Below are 24,285 nucleotides of genomic sequence, written 5' to 3' on the forward strand. Positions count from 1 at the left end.
CTACACTGCTAGCATCCACTTTTAAAAGAAGCAGGTGCACATTAAGCAAAAGTGTAAAATGGCAAAATGAGGAAGCCAAATGAGAAGCTAGAACATATTACCCTCAGCTAAATAACTTAAGACTTGAATTTAAATGGCAATAAAGTCTAATGATAGCATTAAGACAGCAAAAGCATACCTATCAGAGAATTCGTGGAGTGCTCTCTGTCTGGCTAACAAGGCATCTTGCAGTCTGGAAGTGCAATAGCAAGGGTGTGTTCATGAAAAGGGCTTAAGAAGTAAGATGCTCTCTAAAATGATAGCCTTGATTTTTAGGTACCAGGAAGTTACTAGTTAAATTTGGCATAGGAGTGGCCACCTGATTAGGATTCTTAATTCTTCATATGCTAAGAAAATAATTTTGATTGTTAAAATTAGTTTTATATTATATTAATTTAGTTGACTCTCTCACACTTAAATGTAAACCATTTCTCATCTAAATTCTCCATGAAGGAAAAAGACAGAAAACACCAGTCATTTTTGGAGATATCATGTTTGTTTTGGTCTCTAATGTTTACTGCTTTTTTCTACTAAACTGTAGGGAGAAAATGCCTTATGTGGGTGCAAAAGGTGAAAGAGGGCTCTTAACAGTGAATAATAAAAATAGAAGAAGAAAAAGATGAAGTAAACACAAGCTAAGGAAGAGAGGTGTGGCCACAGCGCACATTATGCATTTCAGTCTGTCATGTAGCTTCCATGCTTATTTTAATGTGATTATTTCATCAGAGAGGATAATAGCAGCATCATGATTAATTTTGCAATATGTTTCATGAATGCTTCTGTTCCTCCCCGTATGTTAGTACCACTACTTCCTTCACGTGAGTGTTGATGATAGGTATGAGAATGATTTTCAAATTGTGCACAGCAGGTAGCCTGATAGTATATATATACATATGTGTGTGTGTGTGTGTGTGTGTGTATATATATATATATACATGTGTGTGTGTGTGTATAAAATATATATAAAATCTTTGCGTGGTTGTTAGAGAATCAAAGTATATTTATAAATGAAAGTGCTAGTCACTTAGTCATGCCTGATTTTGTGTGACTCCATGAACTGTAGCCCACCAGGCTCCTCTGTCCATGGAATTCTCCAGGCAAAAATACTGGTGTGGGTAGCCATTCCCTTCTCCAGGGGATCTTCCCAACCCAAGGATCAAACCACGTCTCCTACATTGCAGGTAGATTCTTTAGGGTCTGATAAACCAGGGCAGCCCCATTTATACAGCATATTAAATCCATTGACAAACTGTCCTTAAAGAATTCATTTTAAGTTAAACTTAGTTCCGCATACTTCTATACCCAGGGCTTGAATAAAATGTAAGCACACCTCTTTACATCTTTATTGCTGGACACACAAAGCAAAAGCTTCAAAGCCACATGCCTAGATGTCAAGTTATGTGCATTTTTTAATGCCCAACATAAAATACCCTTTGCTATATAGTTGAAGTTCCATTTAATAAATAATGAATGAATGGATGGATGATTAGTTAAGTGTATATGTCTTGTTCTTTGTCGTCAGAGTGCTATAAATTTGCTAACTACCAAAAAAATGTTTGATTTTCAGTAACTACTTTAGTTAAATATTTAGGGAAGTGATTTGGAGACAAGTGTGATATGACGTGAATTACATCATCAACTAGATGATGAGAAGAGAAAGTAAATAAAGATGAAATTTTCATTCTGGAGAATATAATCATGTGCACATCCTTAATGGTGCATCTGGTGGTCCAGGTTCTCACATGTTGGTAGAGATATATGTTGTGAAGGACAAGAGTGCAAATAGGGAGAAAGGGATAGACTTCTTTAGGATACTGGTATCCCTGTTCTCTAGTTCTCTATTAGAATTCCTTACCAAAAACATGAAGGAAGACTCAGGAGTATGGAGAGAGAAATAACCCTCCAGGATTCTGGAGAATGATTTTTCTTTGATAAATTGTTTGATTTCTGTAACAAATTTGGTCTTTGCACATTACAGAGTTATGAATATTATGCAGTTGTCATATAGTAACATGTGTTTTTCTAGAATAGGCTTTTTTAAAGCATTTTGCAATTTTACTTGTTCATTTATTTTTGCCTGTGCTCAGTCTTCATTGCTGTGTGGGCTTTTCTGGAGTTGTGGCGAGCAGAGGCTGCTCTCTACTTGCGGTGCGCAGGCTTCTCATTGTGGCGGCTTCTCTTGTTACAGAGCATGCGCTCGAGGGCGTGTGGGCTTCCATGGTTGCAGCATCCCGGCTCAGTAGTTGCAGCATCCCGGCTCAGTAGTTGCAGCATCCCGGCTCAGTAGTTGCAGCATCCCGGCTCAGTAGTTGCAGCATGCCGGCTCAGTCGTTGTGCCTCGTGGGCTCCAGAGCACAGGCACAGTATCTCTGATGCACAGGCTTAGTTGCTCCATGGCATATGGGATTTTCCTGGACCAGGGATTGAACCCTTGTCTCCTATATTGGCAGGTGGATTTTTTACCTCTGAGCCACAAGAGAAGACCCTGGAATAAACTTAAGCTTTGAAAACCAAATGAATATATATTACCTTTATATAGTTATTTTACAGTCTGTGTTAAGTTTCTGAGGAAATGGTCGCTGCATTAATGATCATAATTGATATTTCTTCAGTGCATCTAAGGCAGTATATTTGTATTAAGTTCTTTTCTTTATCTAATTTATAATTTATAGGTATGGGAGCTTTTCATTGGCTGGGATACAAATTCATTAGAATCTCTGCAATATCTCTAGTACTGTAACCACAAGCGATGTTAAGTGAAATGTTTGCTTTCAGACAACTCATAAGAGCTGTAAGTGGGCCATTCCTGAACTATATGTTTTTTGGATTGTCCTTGTTTTGCAGTCTATCCTAGACAGCTAAGATTTAATAATTCCTTATTCAGGGAATTTAAAGTCATGAATAGGTTCCTAAAACTTGTATTTGGATGTACGAAACAGTATTCTCTTGCACGTTATTGTATGAATTATTATATTTTCTGCCGTATTATGCATGAACACTTGGTATTTTTCACGAAGAATAGACTAATGTAACAAGTCTTTAGTATTACTGAGGGAAAGTTTTGGTGCTATATGGTGTAATGAACAGAGAAGCATTTAAAAAATCACCAAAACAAGTTAACAACTTGTGCTTCAACTTTTAAACTATATATATAAAGTCCCAAATGTGTGTGTTAGTTCATTTTATTGCATGTATACTGAACTTTATGTGGTTTATTATGTGATAGAATTATATGGTTTAGGGCTGAATTCCAGAAATTATATTTCATCAGCATCTCTTTAAGTTTAAATTCGTCATGTAAATGAAAAGGGTATTGTATGTTGAGTCCAAAAACCTGGGTTTCATTAGACCTTTCTGAGCCTTCGTTTCCTTTCTGAAGTTATTAATCACTTCACAGTATTAAATATTAAGTAAATGATTTGAAATATTTATCGTGAATTGCATAGCTATGTAGAATATTACCTTTAGTTAGTTAAGACGTGCTTACCTTAGCTACACATTTAAAAGCTTAAATGCTTACCTTATAATTTCATGTACAAGTTTAGAGCTATTCAACAGCAACATAGCTAATAGTTCTTGTTAACTATTACTTTGTGTATAAATGATAAAAGTATGAAATACACTATTTCCAAAACTTTCAACTGGCAACCGCATTCAACAGTTGGACAAGTATCAATAATTAAACGGAACTTGCTTTCCTCACTGCCTGATGGTTTACTTTCATATAAATGCCATCTTTTCCATGCTTTCCTAACCTTCAAAATAATAACATTATTTTATATGTAAACTAATTATTTATAATTTTAAATATGTTTTATTTGTTAAGAATAGTGGCTAATCATGCGATGTTTTCATGTTCTTCCTAAATGATAAGATAGCACAAATGAAAAATAACAGAGAAAAGCCTTACTTTTGGCATTTATGGTGCATATTTGTAATTATGTGAATGCACATCATAAATAGTCCACCTCCATTTTATAGTTGTGGTTTTTAAATTTTCATCTAGTCAAGTAAAAAATAATTAATAGAAAACGGAAAACTACTATAATTTTTGTATTCTTCATGAATAATGGGCCTTTGGTATAATAGCTCAGTAGTAAATTATTAAAAGAACCAAGTTGTGAAATAATATCATACAATGAGTCAAAAATTATTTATGTAGTTACCAGAATAAGGATCAGGCTTGTGGGTTCTTATATACCATTAGCCTGGTCATACAACGAAGGAGAAGGAGAGGCAATTTTGAATGATATATCTATCAGCTTTGAGCTGTCAACCTCTATTATGTTCTTGGGGCTTTGCCTTTTTGGCTTTCAGATATCTGAGCTGCCTTGAATGCAGGAGAATATTAAGATCTCCAGCAGGTCTCTTGCTGTCATCAGTGCTTTTGGTAGTTTTTTTAGTGTGTGCTTATAATAGTTAGTGCTTAAAGCTAAGCATATGACATATCACCCCATCAGCACCCACGTCTGCATCATCTTCATGAACACCACTTCTCCCCAGTACACACACTCAGTCTTGGCTTCCCCTGTGTTCATAGATCTCTGTTGCCCCTCTGAGAATGTGTTCCTTTCTTTCTGCACAATCAAGTGAAATGGCCACCTTTAATTTCTCCAAGTATCCCCTCAAGGGCTTCCCTTGTGGCTCAGCTGGTACCCGCTTGCAGTGTGGGAGACCTGGGTTTGATCTCTGGGTTGGGAAGATCCCCTGGAGAAGGGAAGTGCCACCCACTGCAGTATTCTGGCCTGGAGAATTCTATGGACTGTATTGTTCATGGGGTCCCAAAGAGTTGGAAAGAGCTGAGTGACTTTCACTTTCACTTTCATCCCCTCAAAACTTTTGCAAGAGCTGTGATACTGTCAAAAGAGGTTTCAGGCTACCATGACAAAAGCCAGTAGTTACATGCAGACATTAGCAGACAGGTACAACTTTTATAAGGGGAAAAGTGCCTTCAATATTTACAGTTGCATAATGGAAGTCATATCTCTTTATGTCTCCTGCCTTGACAGGCAGGTTCTTTACAATTGGCGCCATCTGGAAAGCCCCAGTAAATAGTTGATAAAACTCTGGTATGGCAGGATTTTTAGGCTGAATAACAGAGAGAAAATCTGAATGCTAATCCATAATGACCCATGGAATCTCAGCATCATTTAGTTTTTTATGCATATACATGTTGTCATTTTGTATTATTAGCTTACAATGTTCTGATAACATTTTAAAGATTGAGATACCATTATGTATTTTTAGTGTTACCCCTTTATATTGAGGAAGGTTTTTGGAGACTTTTGAAGCCTCATAAATAAAATTTTTAAATAATCTCCCTTTAACTATGTAAGGTAGTGTCTCTCAAATGGTTGTGTGCATCAGAATCACCTGGGAATGCTTGTTAAAACATAGGCTGCTGGCACCTATCTCCAGAGTTTCTAGAATAGAGAATCTGCCTTTCTAGCAAGTTCCCAGGTGGTACTGATGGCACTAGTCCAAAGGTCGCATTTTGAGAAGTTCTCATCCACACTGGAGTATAGGGTGAAAAGGCACAGTATTCTGGGGCTCTGCCATCATGTATAAGGATCATGACTGACTCACTCACTCACTAAGTGTTGAAAGATCTGGGAATGATTTTTACCCTGTAGTTTTTAAAATATTTTGCTCAAAATTATATATTGAACCAGACATGGAATTATTATACCTTCTTCCAAGGTTCTATGAATTCATATAAATATGGTATCATGGTCAATAACTTTTTATGCATCTAACATGATCCTAGATTGCCACTTAAATTATCTCATGGGTTTTCAAATAACTGTTATTTTCTCTGAAAAAGAAAACAGAATTGAAAAAAAAGTTCAAGTATGATTTTCCCTAGCCTGTTCATGAGTTTGTTAAGTGACGCTAACCATGGAATCAAATAACAGTAAATTGCTTTTAAAATATAAACTTGAAATATCATATCATGCCATTTTTGTAAAGTGATTTATTTCAATTTTTGGGTAAATATATACATATCAAATTTTATCCACATTAATTAATATGTTTCCATGTCACAAGATCACACCATTTGATTCTAAATTGTTCTACTTTCAACAAGTTATCCTATTACTAGTAGACATTTTATGTTCTTGACTAATGAAGATGAAGCTAAGTGGGAACCAAATTTTTGTTCTACAGTAATACATAGGTAGAATTGGAGATTATATAAACAGTAAAATACAAATGACACCATATTGCAATTTTAGAGCACAAAAAAGGAATAACTTTCTTAGTTTGCAATGAAAGAATAGTAATATAATGTTAAGGTAATCTGATTCTTTTAGATTGTGATGGACATTTTAGTGATAATTATACCCATAAATTTTATATTTGAACTTACAAAAAAGCTGATGTGGAAAAGTATAAAATAGAGTGTAAACTATGTACACTTGACCTATTCAAGCAGAGAACAACTGGAAGTCACCATACATGCTGAGCTGGCCATATTCTGATCTTCATACCACCATGTAATACACTGTAAGGGAAATCTGGATATTTAAAAATATAATGCTAAATGTTTAGAACAGTGTTGCATATAAATAAATAATATATGTTAATATAATGCTAATTATGTGTATTTTCATTTTTAGATCAAACCCTAAAGTGTTTCTGTGAAACCTAGGAAAAAAGATTATTTTTTAAGAAAGTTTTCTTCTTTTTTTGTGTTTAATTTGGAGAACAGTTCTAATCAGAGGTACACACCATTTAACTCCTTCATCATGGAGGTTCTAGGTACTCTGTCTAAGCACCAGGATACAAAGATGCTTGGGACTCAATACCTATTCTTTGCAGGTTGAAAACAAATCTACATTATAGTTTTATGAAAATTATGCACTGTCTCTCAATAAAAGTGAATAGTACAAATAATATCTTTGTTAAGAATATTTTTTACAGGTGGGATCAGTTACATGCTTTCTGGATAGTTGAGTGCACGTGAACTTTCTCTTATACAAAAGGTTTTTCATAATATGTAGTTGAAAGTGCCTTTGTTGACAGCTAACCAAACACTGTAATGTTTAAACCAAATGTTTAGATCACTGATTGGTAGAGTATTTGATGGGAAATGACAGGCATTATGCCTATGTTTTTCTAGACATTTTTAATCAGACTTTCCTTATCACAGCTCATGTTCTAATGATCATTGCAGGATGAAGTGGCACAGCCACTGAACCTATCAGCTAAACCCAAGACCTCTGATGGCAAATCACCCACATCACCCACCTCTCCCCATATGCCAGCTCTGAGAATAAACAGTGGGGCGGGCCCCCTCAAAGCCTCTGTCCCAGCATCATTAGCTAGTCCTTCCGCCAGAGTTAGCACAATGGGTAAGTTCTGTTTCTTTTGTTTATGTTGATTTTCTGTTTATGACAATTGAATGAAAGCATCTTTTAATGACAGATCACGCATAGCCTCTGCATGGCTTTGGTTCCAGAGGAGAATTTCAATATGATGAACTTCACAGGTCTGTTTTAAACATGAAATTGAAATGTATGACTGAATTCCAAGTGCTAATGCCCCCCTGAAAGTCTCATTGAATTGGTTATGTTTGTTGATGTGACTGATGTTCTTAAGTTTACAAAAAAGAGGCCTAACTGGCTAATCACCGCAAGCCTTGGTTCCAGATTGTTGTTAGGTGACTTGCCTTTTCAGTCTCTGAAATTTATTTGCATTTGTGTGATGTATACGAAGTATACATAATGATGAAGTCCATTCTGCCTGGATCATAGTCAGCCATCAGGACGTTGAGTTTTTGTTTTTGTTGCTGTTGTTTTTTCAGTTCCATATTTCTTGAGATTTACTTCACTACACCAAAATATTATAAGAAGTTGATCACTTCATTTCTTCATGATTGTTATTTCGGTAGAGTAAACAAACACGGGAAAATGCTTCTATAAGCTTTTTAAAATTCCAGTAATTTTTATCTTAGTAACACATAAATTAGACTGTAAATACTTATTTCAACCCTCATTTATTAATGTTTATTATTTGCACGCACTTATGTGGAGTCTGTCACAGACCAGCCCTCCAGGAGCCAGGGTCCAGTTATGGTGGGGGGAATTATCTGTCTTAGAGTTTAAATCAACCATTGCAAGTGCTATTCTAGCACCCAGATAACAATCTATAGTCAAGAAGATGAGAGTATTAGATTCTACTTGGGAAGGATCAAGAACAGACTAATTCAAATGGAGCCTTAAAAAAGATGTGTCCCTAGGCATTTTACACTGTAAGATAGAACCCAGAGTAAAATATCATATTTTTGAGAAATACACTGATTTGACTGGAATATAAAATGAGTGTATAGTGGAAGTTGATCAGAGTTAAAACTGAAAGGGGCAGATGGAGTCTGATGGGATGCTGTCCTAAGAAATTTTTTACTTTTTCTTCAGACAGCAGTTTGACCAGAATTTTAAGAAGAGTATTGACAGCAAAGATTAGACTCAGGCAAGTCACTATTTTAGTGGAGGACAAGAGTAAGTTATGCAAGATAGAAATAACCAATGATACAGCAAAGGAGAGAATAAGTTGAAGAGATATCATTAAAGATTAATTGATGTAACTTATCCACAGTAAAATGTATCTGGTGAGGTTCAAGTTAGAGACAGAGAAGTCTGGGGTTTTGAATTTACAATATAGAAAAGATAATGCTCCTCCACCCCCTGAACTGTGAAAGAGAGGACCAGAGTGGATGTAGGTTGGAATAAGACAAAAATAAGTGTTGAATTTGAAACTTAAGGCATCACTTTAGGTAGAGAAGTTCAGGAGGATGTTGTTAATTAGTAAATCTGGTGTGTGAATGGGTTGTTAGAATTTTAGACTTGGAAATTATTCCTTAATGAGGTTCTGGAAGCCATCAGAGCAAATTAGTTCACCAAAGAGTGTGTATGGTAAGAAAGGATGTGGGGTAAAAAGTCAGAGGTATTATATGCTGTGTAGCTATCTCTTGTTGTTGGTTAGTCACCAAGTTGTGTGTGACTCTTCTGTGACCCCATGGACTGTAGCCATGCAGGCTTGTCTGTCCATGGGATTTTCCAGGCAAGCATGCTGCAGTGGGTTGCCATTATCTTCTCAGGGGATCTTCCCTACCCAGGGATCAAACTCATATCCCCTGCTTGGCAGCCAGATTCTGTGCCACTGAGCCACCTGGGAAGCCCATAATTATCTCTTACTGTGTAACAAACCAACTTAAACTTCACCATCTTAAAAACAGCCAACATTCATTACCTCGTAGCTTCTAAGAGTCAGGAACTGGAAGCAGCTTAGCTGCTAGTTCTACCTTAGGGTCTTTCTTATGGTTCCAGTCAAGATGGAAGCCAGGGACCTGGACTTTAGTGGAGATACAGGATCCTTTTCCAAGATGACTTACTCACATGGCTGTTGGCTGGAGACCTCAGTACTTTGCCCTGTGGGTCTTTCTATAGAGCTGTTCGTAGGATGACAACTAACTTTCCCCAGAGTGAGTGATCCAGGAAGGAGAGCAAAGAGAAAGCCATGGTCTCAAAAGTCATTCAGTCTGTTCTGCTTTATTCTTTTCATTATAACAAAATCACAAAGTTCAGCCCTACTCAGAGAAAGGGGAATTGGGCTCCAACTTTAATCAAAAGTCTATCTTTGGACATATTTATAAAGTACCACACTTTTTTTTTTTTTTTTTTGGCTTCCTTCATAGCTCAGTTGGTAAAGAATCTGCCTGTAATGCAGGAGACCTGGGTTCGATCCCTGGGTCAGGAAAATCCTCTGGAAAAGGAAACAGCAACCCACTCCAGTATTCTTGCCGGGAGAATCCCATGGGCAGAGGAGGCTGGCAGGCTACAGTCCGTGTGGTTGCAAGAGTTGGACATAACTTAGCAACTAAACTGCCACCACACTTTTTTTTTAAGAGGAAAACTGATAAAGAACAAGTGAGCATCTTAGAATAAAGATGATGAGAAAGCAGTGACCTGCTTGTCTAGGACAAATTGAAATTTGAAAAAGGACGGGGTTATTTGATGATGTCACATTCTATAGAAAAATTAAAGAACATGAAGAAGAAAAGCCTTTGGATTTACCTGGAGCTCATGGATAGGTAGACTGTAACAGAGAGGCTTTGTAGAATGGTTTAGGAGACTTCCAGTTACAAAGATTTGAAGCACATGAAGACAGAAAGTGCAATGGCTATATGAATCAGTCCTTTTGTAAGTGTGGTGTTGAGAGGTGATTATATTTTAAGAAGACTAAGTAGAGACAGATTTTAAAATAGGAAATTATATGTGTATACATAAACAAAGATGAATTTGAGACATTTTTATATATGAAAGACTCCATGGGTGATGACAGATCAAGAAGAAATGAGACAGCATTAACTTTGGAAAGAAGAAATGCCCCTTTTTTCTCGAGGACTGAGGAAATGAGGGGAGAAAATGGGTAGAGTTACAGAGAAATTATGAGATGGACAGAAAGAAAGCTGAAGGAGTATGTTTCCAATGCTTCCATCTCCACAACATTCGCTTCCAGATTACTTGCCAAGAGCAAGTCGGTCAGGGCCAGTGGGGCGGCCGTAGAAGAGAAACAAAGAAAATGGAGGTTTTCAGAAGTTTGAAAATGGTTTGGGGCACATGTGTTCTTTTTATCATTATGCGCCATTCTGTTATGATCTCTCAGTTACTCTGCTCAACATCCAAAGTAGACACCAAGATAAGATTTGCTTTCATGTTCGAAGCATGTAAAAGGAAAAATATTTTATTTGGCAAAAAGGATTCACTTCCATAATAGACATGAAAGCTCATAAAAATGACACTGTTGGTGTATGAGATACTTTTGTAATAACCCCAGAACTGGAATCTTTAACTAAGGGAATAACTGATATATTTGCATTTTTTGTCATGTGAGGAGTTTTTCTTTCAGCATTCTGAGGATTAAGTATGACAAAATATTTTAGAAAGGCAAGAATGTATTTAATGACATTTATCATCTGACATTTTCCACTACTGAAACTTCTTCTATTTTCTTTCCCTGAGAAGGCCCTTCACCACATACACATCCCTCATATTTTCTAAGGATTCGATGCCACTACAATTTACTTTTCTCTTTTCAACAAATGCAGATGTTGAAAGCTGAAACCGTAATGAGTAATAATGTAGTGGGATAAAAGCTATGAGCATTAATGGTGTTGTAAAGGTCACCCCTGAAAGAAGAATTAATGTGTTATGCCCTTAATAAACCAGGGAAAACTGTGGATCGAAAGATAACTTAAGTTTTCGTTAATGACATGGGGCTCTTTGCTATATATCTATTAGCTACAAATAAAGTGTGAGTTTTTGAGGTTGGTGAGCAATATTACTCTGCATTCTATAAGAATACGTTTGTATGATATGCAAATGAGAGGCAGTGCCATTGAAAGTTCCTTAAAAAGCATGAATAGTTGAGAAGACTGATGGATAATTTTAGAATCTTTTGACCAGATGTTATCTTTCCTTTATTGGCCTTTCCAACCTTTGCTGTGTATATATATAACTTTCAGCTTTTATCAAAGCATTTGTCTGTTTTCTCACTGTTTATTTTAAAATTATACACCTTTAACTAAGGCTTCCCTGGTGGCTCAATGCCAGTGCGGGAGATGTGGGTTCGACCCCTGGGTCAGGAAGATCCTCTGGAGAAGGGAAATGGCAACCCACCCCAGTATTCTTGCCTGGAGAATCCCATGGACAGAGCAGCCTGGGGGGCTGTATTCCATGGGGTCGCAAAAGTGTCAGACACAACAGAGAGACTAGACAACAGCAACAAATATCCCTGCCATCTAGTCAGAAATCGTTATTTTCCAGGTAAGGAACCGCAGCTGAAAGAGGCTAAGCATTTACCCAGGGATTGTGAGTAAGTCCCTGTCACAGTGAGGATAGTCCTGTGATTCTGTAGTTCTTACTGCTGTTGGAATTGTAAGGAAACAAATGCATGTGAGCACCTAGTTACTAACCCAAACCTCACAGCCAGTGGAGGTTGAGACCTTCCAGTCATGGTCTTTGGGTTGCATGCTGTCTTTTTTAGTTGTTATCTGTTGGCAGCCTCTCTGCCTCAGATGTTCTTCTCAGTCATCTATTTATCCTTTCCTTTTTCATTCATCCCATAAATGGGTATTGAATATTGTCTCTATGCCATACATTTTGCTAAGTATGGAGGATAAGCAGATGAAAGTCGCAAACTAAGGATTTAGATATCTAGAGTCTTTGTTACATCATGTCTTCAGAAGATATTGGGACATATTATTCTTGCCCTTCATTCCTCAGAGGCATTAACACATGAAATGTAAAACTTTACTGAGCAGATATAGGAGATGCACATTGATTCAATAAAATGAAGGGCAATATTTTCAAGTCCAGTAATGTGATATTTATCTCTGCAACTTGCTAATTTTAAATATGGTGATGTGAATAAGCATCTTACCTGTAAATTTCATCAGTTTACAGTTTTAATGAGAAAAAGCTTCTGTGAAGGTAGGTTATTAAACAAAAACACTGTAACCATTTCTTAGAAAGCCACTAGATTATCAGGAAGTTAAGGATATTATTCAGCATCTAACAATTAATATTTGCATAGCACTTTACACTTTAATTTCACATTTTTTATCTAGTTCTCACAAATTTTAATAGGTGAAGAAATGGCTGCATATCAGAGTACCAAAAACTTGATGTTGATAAGTGACTCAGAAAACAGAGAAAACTTAATATTTTTTGAATATTACTTGAAACACATGTTCCCTTACTTTTACTACAACCAATAAGTTCTACATAAAATAATTAAATGCAGTAAATAAGAATTTGTGTTACCCTGATAGTACACTTTAAAGCCATGAATTTTAAGAAACCTGTGTCATGTGGTTCAAGCTCCCATTTATATGATGAAGTAGATCATCAATGAACTTGGAATTACACAGGAAGATACTTTCAACTTAGAAATATGCATTTATTCCTTCAACAGGCTCTACCATGGGCCAAAGGAATAAAAGGCTGAAAGGAAAAAGAAAAAAAAAAAAAATGCCCTCAAATAACTTATAAACTCGCATGAAAGACAAACTTACAAAAACAAGAGACAACGTGATGGTAAAAGCATCTCCAAGCTTTTGCAGGAGCCTGGAGATGAGAAGTACTAAGGTTGCCAAGGAGCATGTCTGGGGTATGTCAGGAAAATGCTTAAGAAGGCTTGACATTTGAGTAAATTCCCAAACACACCAGAAAACGCCTATTTCAGTTTAAGAGGAAAGCTCAGGAGACAGAGGAAGGGGTGAAGAGGAAGGCTTGTGCTTGGAACAGGAAATAGTTCCATGCAGTTTAAGCACAGAGCTCTTGAGAAACCAGCAGGAAATGACGTGGGAAGGATAAGCAGGGTTGATATCATGAGACTATTAGGCCATTTTAAAGTGTTTGGAATTTATCCCAGAATGATGCTTTTGGGGGAACATTAAAGAGTTTCTTGTTCCAGGATATTTGGAATATGATGCTGTTGTTATCTCTGAAAGATTCACAGTCGCATTAATGTATTCAAGATTTGGGGAATGCATGCCACAGAGAAACCTTTTAAACTTTAATTTAGTACTTCCCATACTCTTTTGAACATGGAATTATTTTTTCACAGAATATTCAGATTGTCAACTTAGGAAGTGCTCCTTTAAGCTCTGGGGTAGGAAAGTGAAAGTGAAAGTTGTTCAGTCGTGTCCAATTCTTTGCAACCCCATGGACTGTAGCCCATCAGGCTCCTCTATCTATGGGGATTCTGCAGGCCAGGATACTGGAGTGCGTTGCCATTTCCTTCTCCAGCGTATCTTCCCAACCCAGGGATCGAACCCAGGTCTCCCACATTGCCGGCAGATCCTTTACCATCTGAGTCACCAGGGAAGCCCAAGAATACTAGAGTAGGTAGCCTGTCCCTTCTCCAGTGGATCTTTCTGACCCAGGAATTGAACTGGGGTCTCCTGCATTACAGGCAGATTCTTTAACAGTTGAGCTACCAGGGAAGTAAGAGTTGAGTTTTTAATTGGGTAAAGTGAAGTGATTCAAATTCCCTTTTTTGGAAGATATTGGAATGCTTCAGCTGGAAGTAGAGTAGGAGAGAGACTCAAGGGGTGTATGCATAAAGAGGGAAACCAGTTAAGAGGTGAAAACATCAAGCCCAAGTGAGATATGAGGTGGCTTCCACGAAAGCAGGAGCCAGTAGGGATGGAGAAAAAGCACATTTGAGAGCTGAGGAGGAGGCGTAGCCCCAGACACTGGTTGTCTCATGTTTTGTACCTATGAACTGAAGGAGGTGTCTGAGTGCCTCCCCAGTGACTGGATGGGCGCCTGGAAAGGAACATGGAATGTAGGCAGACCAGGGTGAGGTGGTGGGAAGATGATGAATCTCATGCTAGACATGATGCACGGGACAGTCCAGTAGGGAAGCTTGGCAGACAGGCCTGTGTGACTGGAAATCAGGAAGGGTTTGAGACAGGCAGTAGATCCTTTACACTCTTTGGGATCATCCCTTGAGTCTTAGGACCTTCCTTAAGACTAATTGCCGTATATTGGTTTGGAAGGCTGTCATGAAAAATTACTATAAACTGGGTCTCACTATTTGGAAGCTAGAAAGAAATCCAGAGTCAGGGGATCAGCAGGCTTAGTTCCTCTGGAGGCACTGAGAGAGAATCTGTTTCACTCCTCTCCCAGCTCTAGGGTTCCAAAACCACTGCAGGTGGTGACTGCAGCCATGAAATTAAAAGACACTTACTCCTTGGAAGAAAAACTATGACAAACCTGACAACATATTAAAAAGCAGAGACATTAATTTGCCAACAAAGGTCCATCTAGTTAAAGTTATGTGTTTTTCCAGTAGTCATATATGGATGTAAGAGTTGGACCATGAAGAATGCTGAGCGCCAAAGAATTTGATGCTTTTGAACTTGTGTTGGAGAAGACTCTTGAGAGTCCCTTGGACTTCAAGGAGATCAAACCAGTCAATCCTAAAGGAAATCAACTCTGAATATTCATTGGAAGGACTGATGCTGAAACTGAAGCTCTAATACTTTGGCCACCTGATGTGAAGAGTTGATTCATTGGAAAAGACCCTAACGCTGGGAAAGATTGAAGGCAGGAGGAGAAAGGGTCAACAGAGGACAAGATGGTTGGATGGCATCACCAACTCAATGGACATGAGTTTGAGCAAACTCTGGGAGTTGGTGAAGGACAGGGAAGCCTGGCATGCTGCAGTCCATGGGGTCGCAAAGGGTCAAACACCACTGAGCAACTGAGCAACAACCCAGCTCCTAGAGGCTTCAACAGTCCTTGGTGTTCCTTGACTTATAGATACATAGTTCCAGTGTCTGCCTCCATGCTCATGTAACCTCCTTCCCTGAGTCTGTATGTAAAATCTTTCCCTTCTTTCTCTTAGTTAGTTAGTTAGGTCACTCAGTCATGTCCAACTCTTTGTGACCCCGGGGACTGTAGCCCACTAGGCTCCTCCGTCCATGGGATTCTCCAGGCAAGAATACTGGAGTGGGTTGCCATTTCCTTCTCCTTTCTCTTAGAAGAACACAAATCATTGAATTTAAGGCCCATCATAAGTCCAGGGTGATCTCATTTCAAGATCCTTAATTTACACATCTGCAGAGACTCAGTTTCCAGATAAGGATGCCATTCACCAAACCAGGGGTTAGGACACAGCCTATCTTTTTGAGAGACACAGTTCAATCCATTACAAGTAGTTTGTTGTTTTTCCTTCTACCTTTTAACAGGCTCTTCCCTTGTGGAACAGCTATTCATTCGCTCTTTCTATTTAGATTTTATCCCCTCTAGATTGAACCTTCCAGTTGGTCCATACTTTTGGCCCCTTAAAATATATAATGTATGTGTATACACTCAGCCATGTCTGACTCTTTGCGACCCCATGAACTATAACCCCCCAGGATCCTCTGTCCATGGAATTCTCCAGGCAAGAATACTAGAGTGGGTAGACATTTCCTCCTCCAGGGGATCTTCCTAACCCAGGGGTCGAACCCAGGTCTCCTGTATTGCAGGAGGATTCTTTACCACTGAGCCACCAGGGAAACCCAAAAAATATATAATCAGTTCAGTTCAGTTCAGTCGCTCAGTCGTGTCCGACTCTTTGCGACCCCATGAATCACAGCACGCCAGGCCACCCTGTCCATCACCAACTCCCGGAGTTTACCCAAACTCATGTCCATCGAGTCGGTGATGCCATCCAGCCATCTCATCCTCTGTTGTCCCCTTCTCCTCCTGCCCCCAATCCCTCCCAGCTTCAGAGTCTTTTCCAATGAGTCAACTCTTCACATGAGGTGGCCAAAGTATTGGAGTTTCAGCTTCAGCATCAGTCCTTATATAATAGGGAAGTTTTTAATTTTGAGAATTTTGTTGGTTATGGTTAAGGAGGAATTCCAAGGTATGAAAAATCAAACTGTGGTAAGTGTAGCACAGTCACAGACTTTCACACCTTTCTTATATTAATGATTCCTAACCTGCATTTCCCAAATGTCATTTGAGGTGCTAACTGGAAGCCATATTGGTCTTTGCCCTCCCATTTTCCTCATAAGAAGCTTACCAAACCTCTCCTAAACACTTACCCTTCCTTCTGATCCTGTCTTGAGATGTACTTATTGCTCAAGTATATAATGAAGGCAGAATAAAATGTATCAAGTGTTCATTCGGGGTCTTTTGAACTCTAATGTGTGACTCCCATTTACTGAACCTCGGTACCAACAACAAAGGATATCCCCTCACAGATTTTATCATAGTGGTCAAAGCTGTGCAACAGGACTGCTAAGGATGAGCATATAGGCAAAAATGAAAGAGGAAAAAAATGCAATAACATTTTTCTGCTGTGTTCTCAGGTATACCAAGTGTTACCTACTCCTTCACGTGTTATTTCATTTGATTCTTCCATTAGCCTTATGTTCATTTTACAGTTGAGAGAAATGGAAACTCAGTGAAATTAAGTGTTATAATTTGGCAAATATCACACTTCCTAAGAAGTATAAACCTGGATCCATGTGAATCCAATGCCCAAGTTTTACCTGTTTCACTATGCCATTCTGTAACTAAACTGACAGTTACTGAATAACTTTCATGGACCATTTATTTATGCTAATAGACCATATTAACTCATTTAATCTTCACAAAGCCACATTATCTAGTGAGGTTATTCCATGTAACCAGTAAAGCCATTGAGATTTAGAAAGGCAAAACAGTGCATACACTTTGTATATAGCAAGTAAGTAGTAAGGTTCAGTTTTATCCAACTCCAAAGCACAAATTATTTTCTGGTGATTGAAATCCTGGACCAAATTTAAGGGGCAGATGAAGAAAGATCTCAGGCAGGGATATGAGGATGGAGTAATTGAGATGAGGATCCAGTTCTGTGATGAGAAACAGGGAAGGAAGGAGTTTCAGTAACAAGGGGATTGCCAGTGCTGTTTCTGCCGTGAACGGAAGGTGGCCCTTGGGTTTGGCATCTGAAAGAGCAAGGGCGATGGAAACGAGACTATAGTGAGAATGCGAAGGGAGGTAGGAATGAGAGAATATGATATGATTCCTGAGAAATTTGGTTTGGAAGGTAAAGAAACAGGATTGGAAAGAGAGGGCAACACAAAGTTGAGAGAATTTATTTGCTTGTTTCAGAAGGAGAGCCTTAGGTACTTGCAAGTGGAGGTGGTAACAATAGTAGAGAAGTCCAAGTGGATGATGGAAATGTGAAAGAGAATAACCAGTAGAGATGTATAGAAATCTAGAGTGTTGAGTTTAGGGGATTTGCCTTGATTTTTCATTGAAACAGAAGGAGGTAATAGGTACAACTGGTGATAGATTTGAAGCTGGCCTGGACTAGGACTCTGGGTGGGACATGAAGGTGAGAGTTCAGCCTTATTGGTCTTCCAGAATTAGAGATGAGGTCTTTTACTGAGAGAAGAAACCAGCAAGACTGGGAAGTAGGTGACTCTGATGAGAAGAAAATATGAAGAATCAGCAAACAGTCCTATTATGAGTCAACTCTGTAATATATAAACAGCTTTTTGGTTTAACACAGCAGATACATGTTAAAGAACATTACAGCATACTAACACATATATATGGAATTTAAAAAGATGGTAATGATAACCCTATATGCAAAACAGAATTTCATGTAGCATTTTAACTAAAGCTTAGGTCTCTGAAAGCAAGAATATTTCTTTTAACGTGAACACCTATATCTACCTGCACACCCCCACACACCTCACATTGGAAATAGCCATTGCAGAACATATGTATGTCAGTTATGCACCCCCAAAATAATTTTCATCCTTTCTGCATATATATTAATAATTTCTCCTGCACAGTGTTACCTTGGCAGTGCCTAAAAAGCATAAAGAATTCATACTTTGACTCAGTGCCATGTCCCAAACCATTTCCAATACATTTGTGCTCTGGAGAAGCTAAATAGATTACAGAAATGCGTGGTACCATTGTACCAGGCCATACATAAACTAGGTTTGTAAAAGTAAAGTGTTAGTCGCTCAGTCACATCTGACTCTGTGTGACCCAATGAACTGCAGCCCACTAGGCTCTTCTGTCTATGGAATAATTCAGGCAAGAATTCTGGAGTGAGTTGCCATTCCCTTTCCACGGGGATCTTTCCAACCCAGAGATCCATCTCAGGTCTCCAGCATTGCAGGCAGATTCTTTACTATCTGAGCCAGGGTTTAGAGGATGGGAAAATCAGGCTGACCTTCTTAAGATCTTTTGCTAAATGAACATATTCCAAAAACATCCCTGTCACGTAAGAGCAGCATTTCATTCTAGTGTTTGTGAACACAATGAATTAGAGAATAATATTTAAGTATCAAGTCAGGATGCTGAGGATGCTAGAAGGTTAAAAACGACCATAAATTAAAGTACATGTTAACCCTAAAGGTTAATCTGACCTAGATCTAACTAGTAGTTTTATTCATATTGTATTTATAATGAGTAAGGATGTGTTGTTTTTTTGAATACGTTCCAATGAGTTGAGCTCAGAAAAGCAAAATAGATAGTATCTCTCAAGGCTCCCCTTTCTGTTGCCTACCCTGGAACTTCTCTTTCTGCCTCAAGATCAGAGGACAATGCTCAGTCTGTGCATAATAAAGGGAAAAAGACATGCCACATTTAGAAGCCTTCCAGCACCAAAGCACTGTGCTAATCTGGCATCAGCTTCTTCAATAGAAATGTTTAAGCAGCACGAAAGTATTCTAGGTTTTTTTGGCAATCAGCAGATCAGATAGAAGAGTCTAGTAATATAACGAGGATGTGTAATCTGACATGATTAGACAAGGCTCTTTAGTACCAGAACATTCATAATTGAGACAAAGAAAGAGTATTAATAACACTTTCCTAACACGGCAGTTAGCCATTTTATATTTCCTTTCTTTAATCTTAGTGTTTTTCAACAAATCAGGGGATTTAATAGCGTGTTTTGGCAGATTAGAGGATTTATGGCCCAGATGTTTTTTGTTCTAAAAATGGATTAGGGTGTAAAGTTTGCTGGAATCCATGGAACATGTTGAGGCAAGCCGGTCATTTTATGTGTGATTAGTGCCTGCCTTCTGTCTCACAGTCCCTCCATCTGTCACAATTCACCAATGGATCTGGTTAGATTTAGCCTCATGTCACAAACAAGTCCCTTTTCTGGGCAATTTCATATTATAGATTCAGTTTATGCCATTTTATGCCCTAGTTAAAAGATAGGGACAGTGAAAGATGATACATTAGCTCTCCTTTCAATATTTGCAAAATGATCCCTTTCCCTCACTATTCTACCCTAAAATCATGCAGATTATCAGCATAATGTGCATCAAATTAAATGACCAGTGTTAAAATAAAAATTAAAATTAGCCTTTCTCCTTACACCTGTTATTCTTTAAAAGACATAGCTTGGCTTTTTTTTTTTTTTTTTTTTTTTAACTAACTCTGGATTGTGTAGTTGCAGATACAGGTTGGTCATTTGACCATCCTATTAAGAGTGTGAATTAAGTGTGATTATAGTTACTCAGTAGCCACCATTTCTTATCCAACAATTACAGGTGCTCAGTTACATTCTGTGCTTGAAATTTAGCCTCTTCACCACTGCAAGTTTGTACCTGTCACAAGCCACTGCCACCTATGGTTTATTTCACCATGGATGGATGCAAGGGGGAGAATGCTCTTCTTCCAGAGTCAGTTAATAATGATTTGTTCCTTCTGTATATGACAGACCTAATAGAGTCATACTCAAACTCTATAAATTGACATTTCTAATACTATGAGAGGATCAGTAAATAACAGTGATAATTATCAATACTTATATCCTCTGGTAACATTCAAATGATCCTCATAGGGAAAAAAAAATGAAAGATAGGTTGTATTTTTTCACTACAAGATACTCAGGTGACTAAAAAAGTTTATTTAAAGTTTATGTTTTAAACATCTTTTCCAACATGTGGAAACAGCTGTACTTCACTTAAATATTACATTTTGACAACAGATGTTTGGCATCATGTTGATGTAATTGTGTGAATCAGTCATCATCAATTATTCGTTCATTCATTCATTTCAGACTGATTCCATTGAAAAACTTAGTATATGCCAGACATTAGCCACTCCCAAAAAAGAAGTGATTTTTATGGTGGAAGGTTAACCTGTCTATATATTTGTGCAAAACATATCCTTCGTTCTGTTACATCTTCAGGTTATTTAAATGACCATGATGCTGTCACCAAGGCAATCCAAGAAGCTCGACAGATGAAGGAGCAGCTCCGGCGGGAGCAGCAGGTGCTTGATGGGAAGGTGGCTGTTGTGAATAGTCTAGGTCTCAATAACTGCCGGACAGAAAAGGTGAGTTCTTCAAATAATGGTTGGCTTTCCAAAAATACTTAAATTGCTTGAATGTCTTCTTTATCTTTTTCTCTTCTCACCATCCTCAGAATGACTGCTCTCCCTCCCTCTTTCCCTTGATCAGTACAAAATTCTTCATGCCCATCCTAATCAAAACCATCTGGAAATGAGAAGCGTTATAATTCCCTTCTATCCATCTGAACCTTATTGACAATTACTATCCCCTCTTCTGCCATCACTTTGTATTAAAATGAAGTGGCTTTTGAAATATCTGGGTCTAAGTGAAAGTTTTGCTTTACAGAGATGCTCAACTTGTATTTGGGGATGAGCTGGATTTGAAAAAGCTGAATCTTCTTTAATCAGTGTAAGCTTGGATGATACCCATGCTCAAAGTCTAAGTATCTAAGAACCTGAGCTTGTCATAATATGTTTCCAGCATGAAGCATTGTCACGTTGTAGGTGACTGCACAATTGGGAATTTTTACTTGATTATAAAACAAAGTTTTTTCTTTAAAATGGGAACAGTATTAATATACCTATTATTATACTTAAGCCCAGTGAAATTTCTGAATTCATCTGTGCTATAATAATTTCCAACTATTTTGCCTAAGCTTCATTGTATTGCATTCAGAAAAAAAATAATATGTTACTATAGAAGACTTGAAGTGATTAGACTTCCTTTGGTCATACTTGGTATTTTTAATTCAAATTTTAAAGTGTTATTGAATCCCCTTTTTTTCAAAATCCAGTAACTATATACAGTATATAAGAGAAAAAATGATCAGCTACTTAGTATAACTCAAAACTTAATTATCATAGGAAGCTTATGAATCAAACGGCATCATCCAGAATGGACAGGTTGCTCATTTGGATAACTTTCCAGTTTCTCAGGTTTTCTATGGAATTTTACGTGTAATCTCTAAGTGAAAGTGAAAATGTCAGTCACTCAGTCGTGTCCAACTCTTTGCCACCCCATGGACTGTAGCACTCCAGGCTCCTCTGTCCATGGGATTCTTCAGGCAAGAATACTGAAGTAGGTTGTCATTCCCTTCTCCAGGGGATCTTCCCAATCCAGGGATATAGAAGCTAGCAATTTGCATAGTGAAGGTGTGATCCTGCTACACGTGTACTTTATGTGGGCTCCAGTAATTTCAAACTATTTTGTCTAAGCTACATTGCATTTTATACAGAAAAAATAATGTGTTTTATTACTATAGAATGCTTGAAGTGATGTTCTTCTGTACTTCTGATCTGACCATGGGTCAGAAAGATGGAGACATGATTTCAGTTCTGTTGTTCCCAGAGGGGAGAGCCAAGCATGGTCAAGTGTTCTTCCCTGGCAGTCTCACATCCTAAGAAGAGCAACACTGGTGCAGCTCGAAGGACAGCTAGAAAATTTTCTAGCTAAGCACCAGAAGGGAAGGGGGAAAACGAAGTGACGGCTCAAAGAAGGAATGATAGCAAGCATAAAGGAATTTATATTCAAATATTTAAACATTCTTGAAAGGATGCTTGAACAGAAATTCCTTTTCTCTGCACCCCATGTAGAAATGAGTTTAACACTCAGCCAGATGCTAATGCAAAGTGACTCAAGCTATTCCTCGCAAGCATAGCTAAATTGCCGTTATTTGTTAAGCGCATTGAATTCAGCTGTGGATACAGCAGTTGGTTGCATTCAGCCAGCATCTGTACCCTTTTTTTTTTTAATCCTCCAAAGCAGAGACAACTCTACCTATCTCCCCCCTCTCCTCCCCTGTGCTGGCTGGGAATTGTCAAGTGACAACCGACCAAATCCTTTTGGACAGGAAGCCTTCATCCAGAGTTCTATATACTTGCAAAACAGGCCTTGTGGTTGGATCAGGGAGCCCATTAAAAGCACTTTGATGGTATGGAAATTCATCTTCATGAAGCTCCTAGGCCCCTAAGCAGCATGCTGTTTAGCTGTGGTTACAGATCAGTCATTCACATCGGAGAGCAATAATTGTGCTGACGGCTTGTAAGGCAATGGAAGTACATAAAATAATCCTGGGCCTTCCACCATGGCACTGCGAGTTAATCTTCTCTAATACAGATCAGCTGTTGTTCTAACACATGACTTCATGCCGGCTCCAGTGACTCTGCTCAGCCTTTTGATTAAGTAACAGGAGTGGAACCATCTGCATTCATTTTATTCCGTAGTGTCCATTGTTCGGGACCTTATTTCCACTTCATCTTCCACTTCCACAATCAGACTTTGTTTTATTTCTCGGGTCAGCATCTCCTATTTGAGCTGCATGAGTGAGTTGCCTCTGTTAAAAACTACTCCTTTCAATTTTCCTTTCTCTTTTACAGAATTATAGTAACTTTTTTTTTTTAATCTATTTTTGAAGTAATACCTGCCAGAATCTGTTGGCCAATTAAGATATCTTCATCCTCAAGAAGTTTATGCTCCTGAATCTCTTCACCATGCCCTTTCAATGCAATTGAGTTACATCTTCAACTATGATCTTGTATTTTTATGGATTTTTAAGTGAAAATCTAAAAAAATGAAATTGCATCATGTAACTGTAAAATATAAAAATGTAAAAATCCATTATTGCAGTAGTCTGGCAAACACTTGTAATGTGTAAGTAAACCTTTTCAGCTGGAGAATTCAAATTAGTTCATCCCTTGACACTTGAGACTGAAGCTCTCTTAGAAGCAGGAATTACTGTGGTTGCCTTTTCCTGTTGAACTGGCTTAGCTGACATTTGTACCAAATTAATGATCAGTCTATGTCTTGCAACTCATGGGAATGAAATAATGTCAAATTTATATCTTTTAATTAGTCATTATTCAACATTAGGACCCATATGTATCAGGGACAGTGCTGCTACGTACTTGTATTGAGAACAAGAAAATATGTTCTCTGCCTATTACAGAGCTTACAGTTTAGATCAAATTATGATTTTGATTGTTAATCATGGCATATTTATGTGGGTAAATTCCTACAGGAGCTGAATTAAGACCCCGTGTTGCTGAGCATATCAAATCAGTTATAAACCTGACTCAACAAAAGTGGCTGCTTGTTTTTCCACATGAAGCAGCATCACTAGACATATGGTGTCATCATTTTTTAATACCTACCTTTTTAATAGATTGTTATAATTGTCCAGCTTCATCCATGGCCAAAGTATACAGTTAGATCAGTAGTTGGCTTGAAATTTTGCCTCACAGATCCTACAAAAGAAATAAAGGCAATATATATATAAATTCCTCTTCCCCTCCTAAAAGGATGGCATTTTTTCTCTAACAATTCTCCCAACTTCCTAAACCCTGAAAGTATGTGACATAAATGTAAGAAGTGGGGAAGAAGGAGAAAGAAAGATAGAGGGAGCTGGCATGTCCCAAGATCCAGATAATT

The 24,285-nt window shown here is 38.0% G+C and overlaps 1 protein-coding gene across 9 annotated transcripts in view; it reads left to right on the top strand.

Annotated features, from left to right (window-relative positions):
* Positions 1 to 24,285, top strand: part of SOX5 (SRY-box transcription factor 5) — a 1,093,182-nt gene that overhangs the window by 1,035,602 nt on the left and 33,295 nt on the right. For all 9 annotated transcript variants that reach the window (XM_065940365.1, XM_065940375.1, XM_065940347.1 and 6 more), the window contains 2 exons: positions 7,217 to 7,394; positions 20,758 to 20,903. In XM_065940365.1, coding sequence (XP_065796437.1) covers positions 7,217 to 7,394; positions 20,758 to 20,903 — 324 coding nt within the window. The remainder of the gene's footprint in view (positions 1 to 7,216; positions 7,395 to 20,757; positions 20,904 to 24,285) is intronic.

The sequence above is a fragment of the Muntiacus reevesi genome, chromosome 1, assembly GCF_963930625.1.
Source record: "Muntiacus reevesi chromosome 1, mMunRee1.1, whole genome shotgun sequence".
NCBI lineage: Eukaryota > Metazoa > Chordata > Mammalia > Artiodactyla > Cervidae > Muntiacus > Muntiacus reevesi.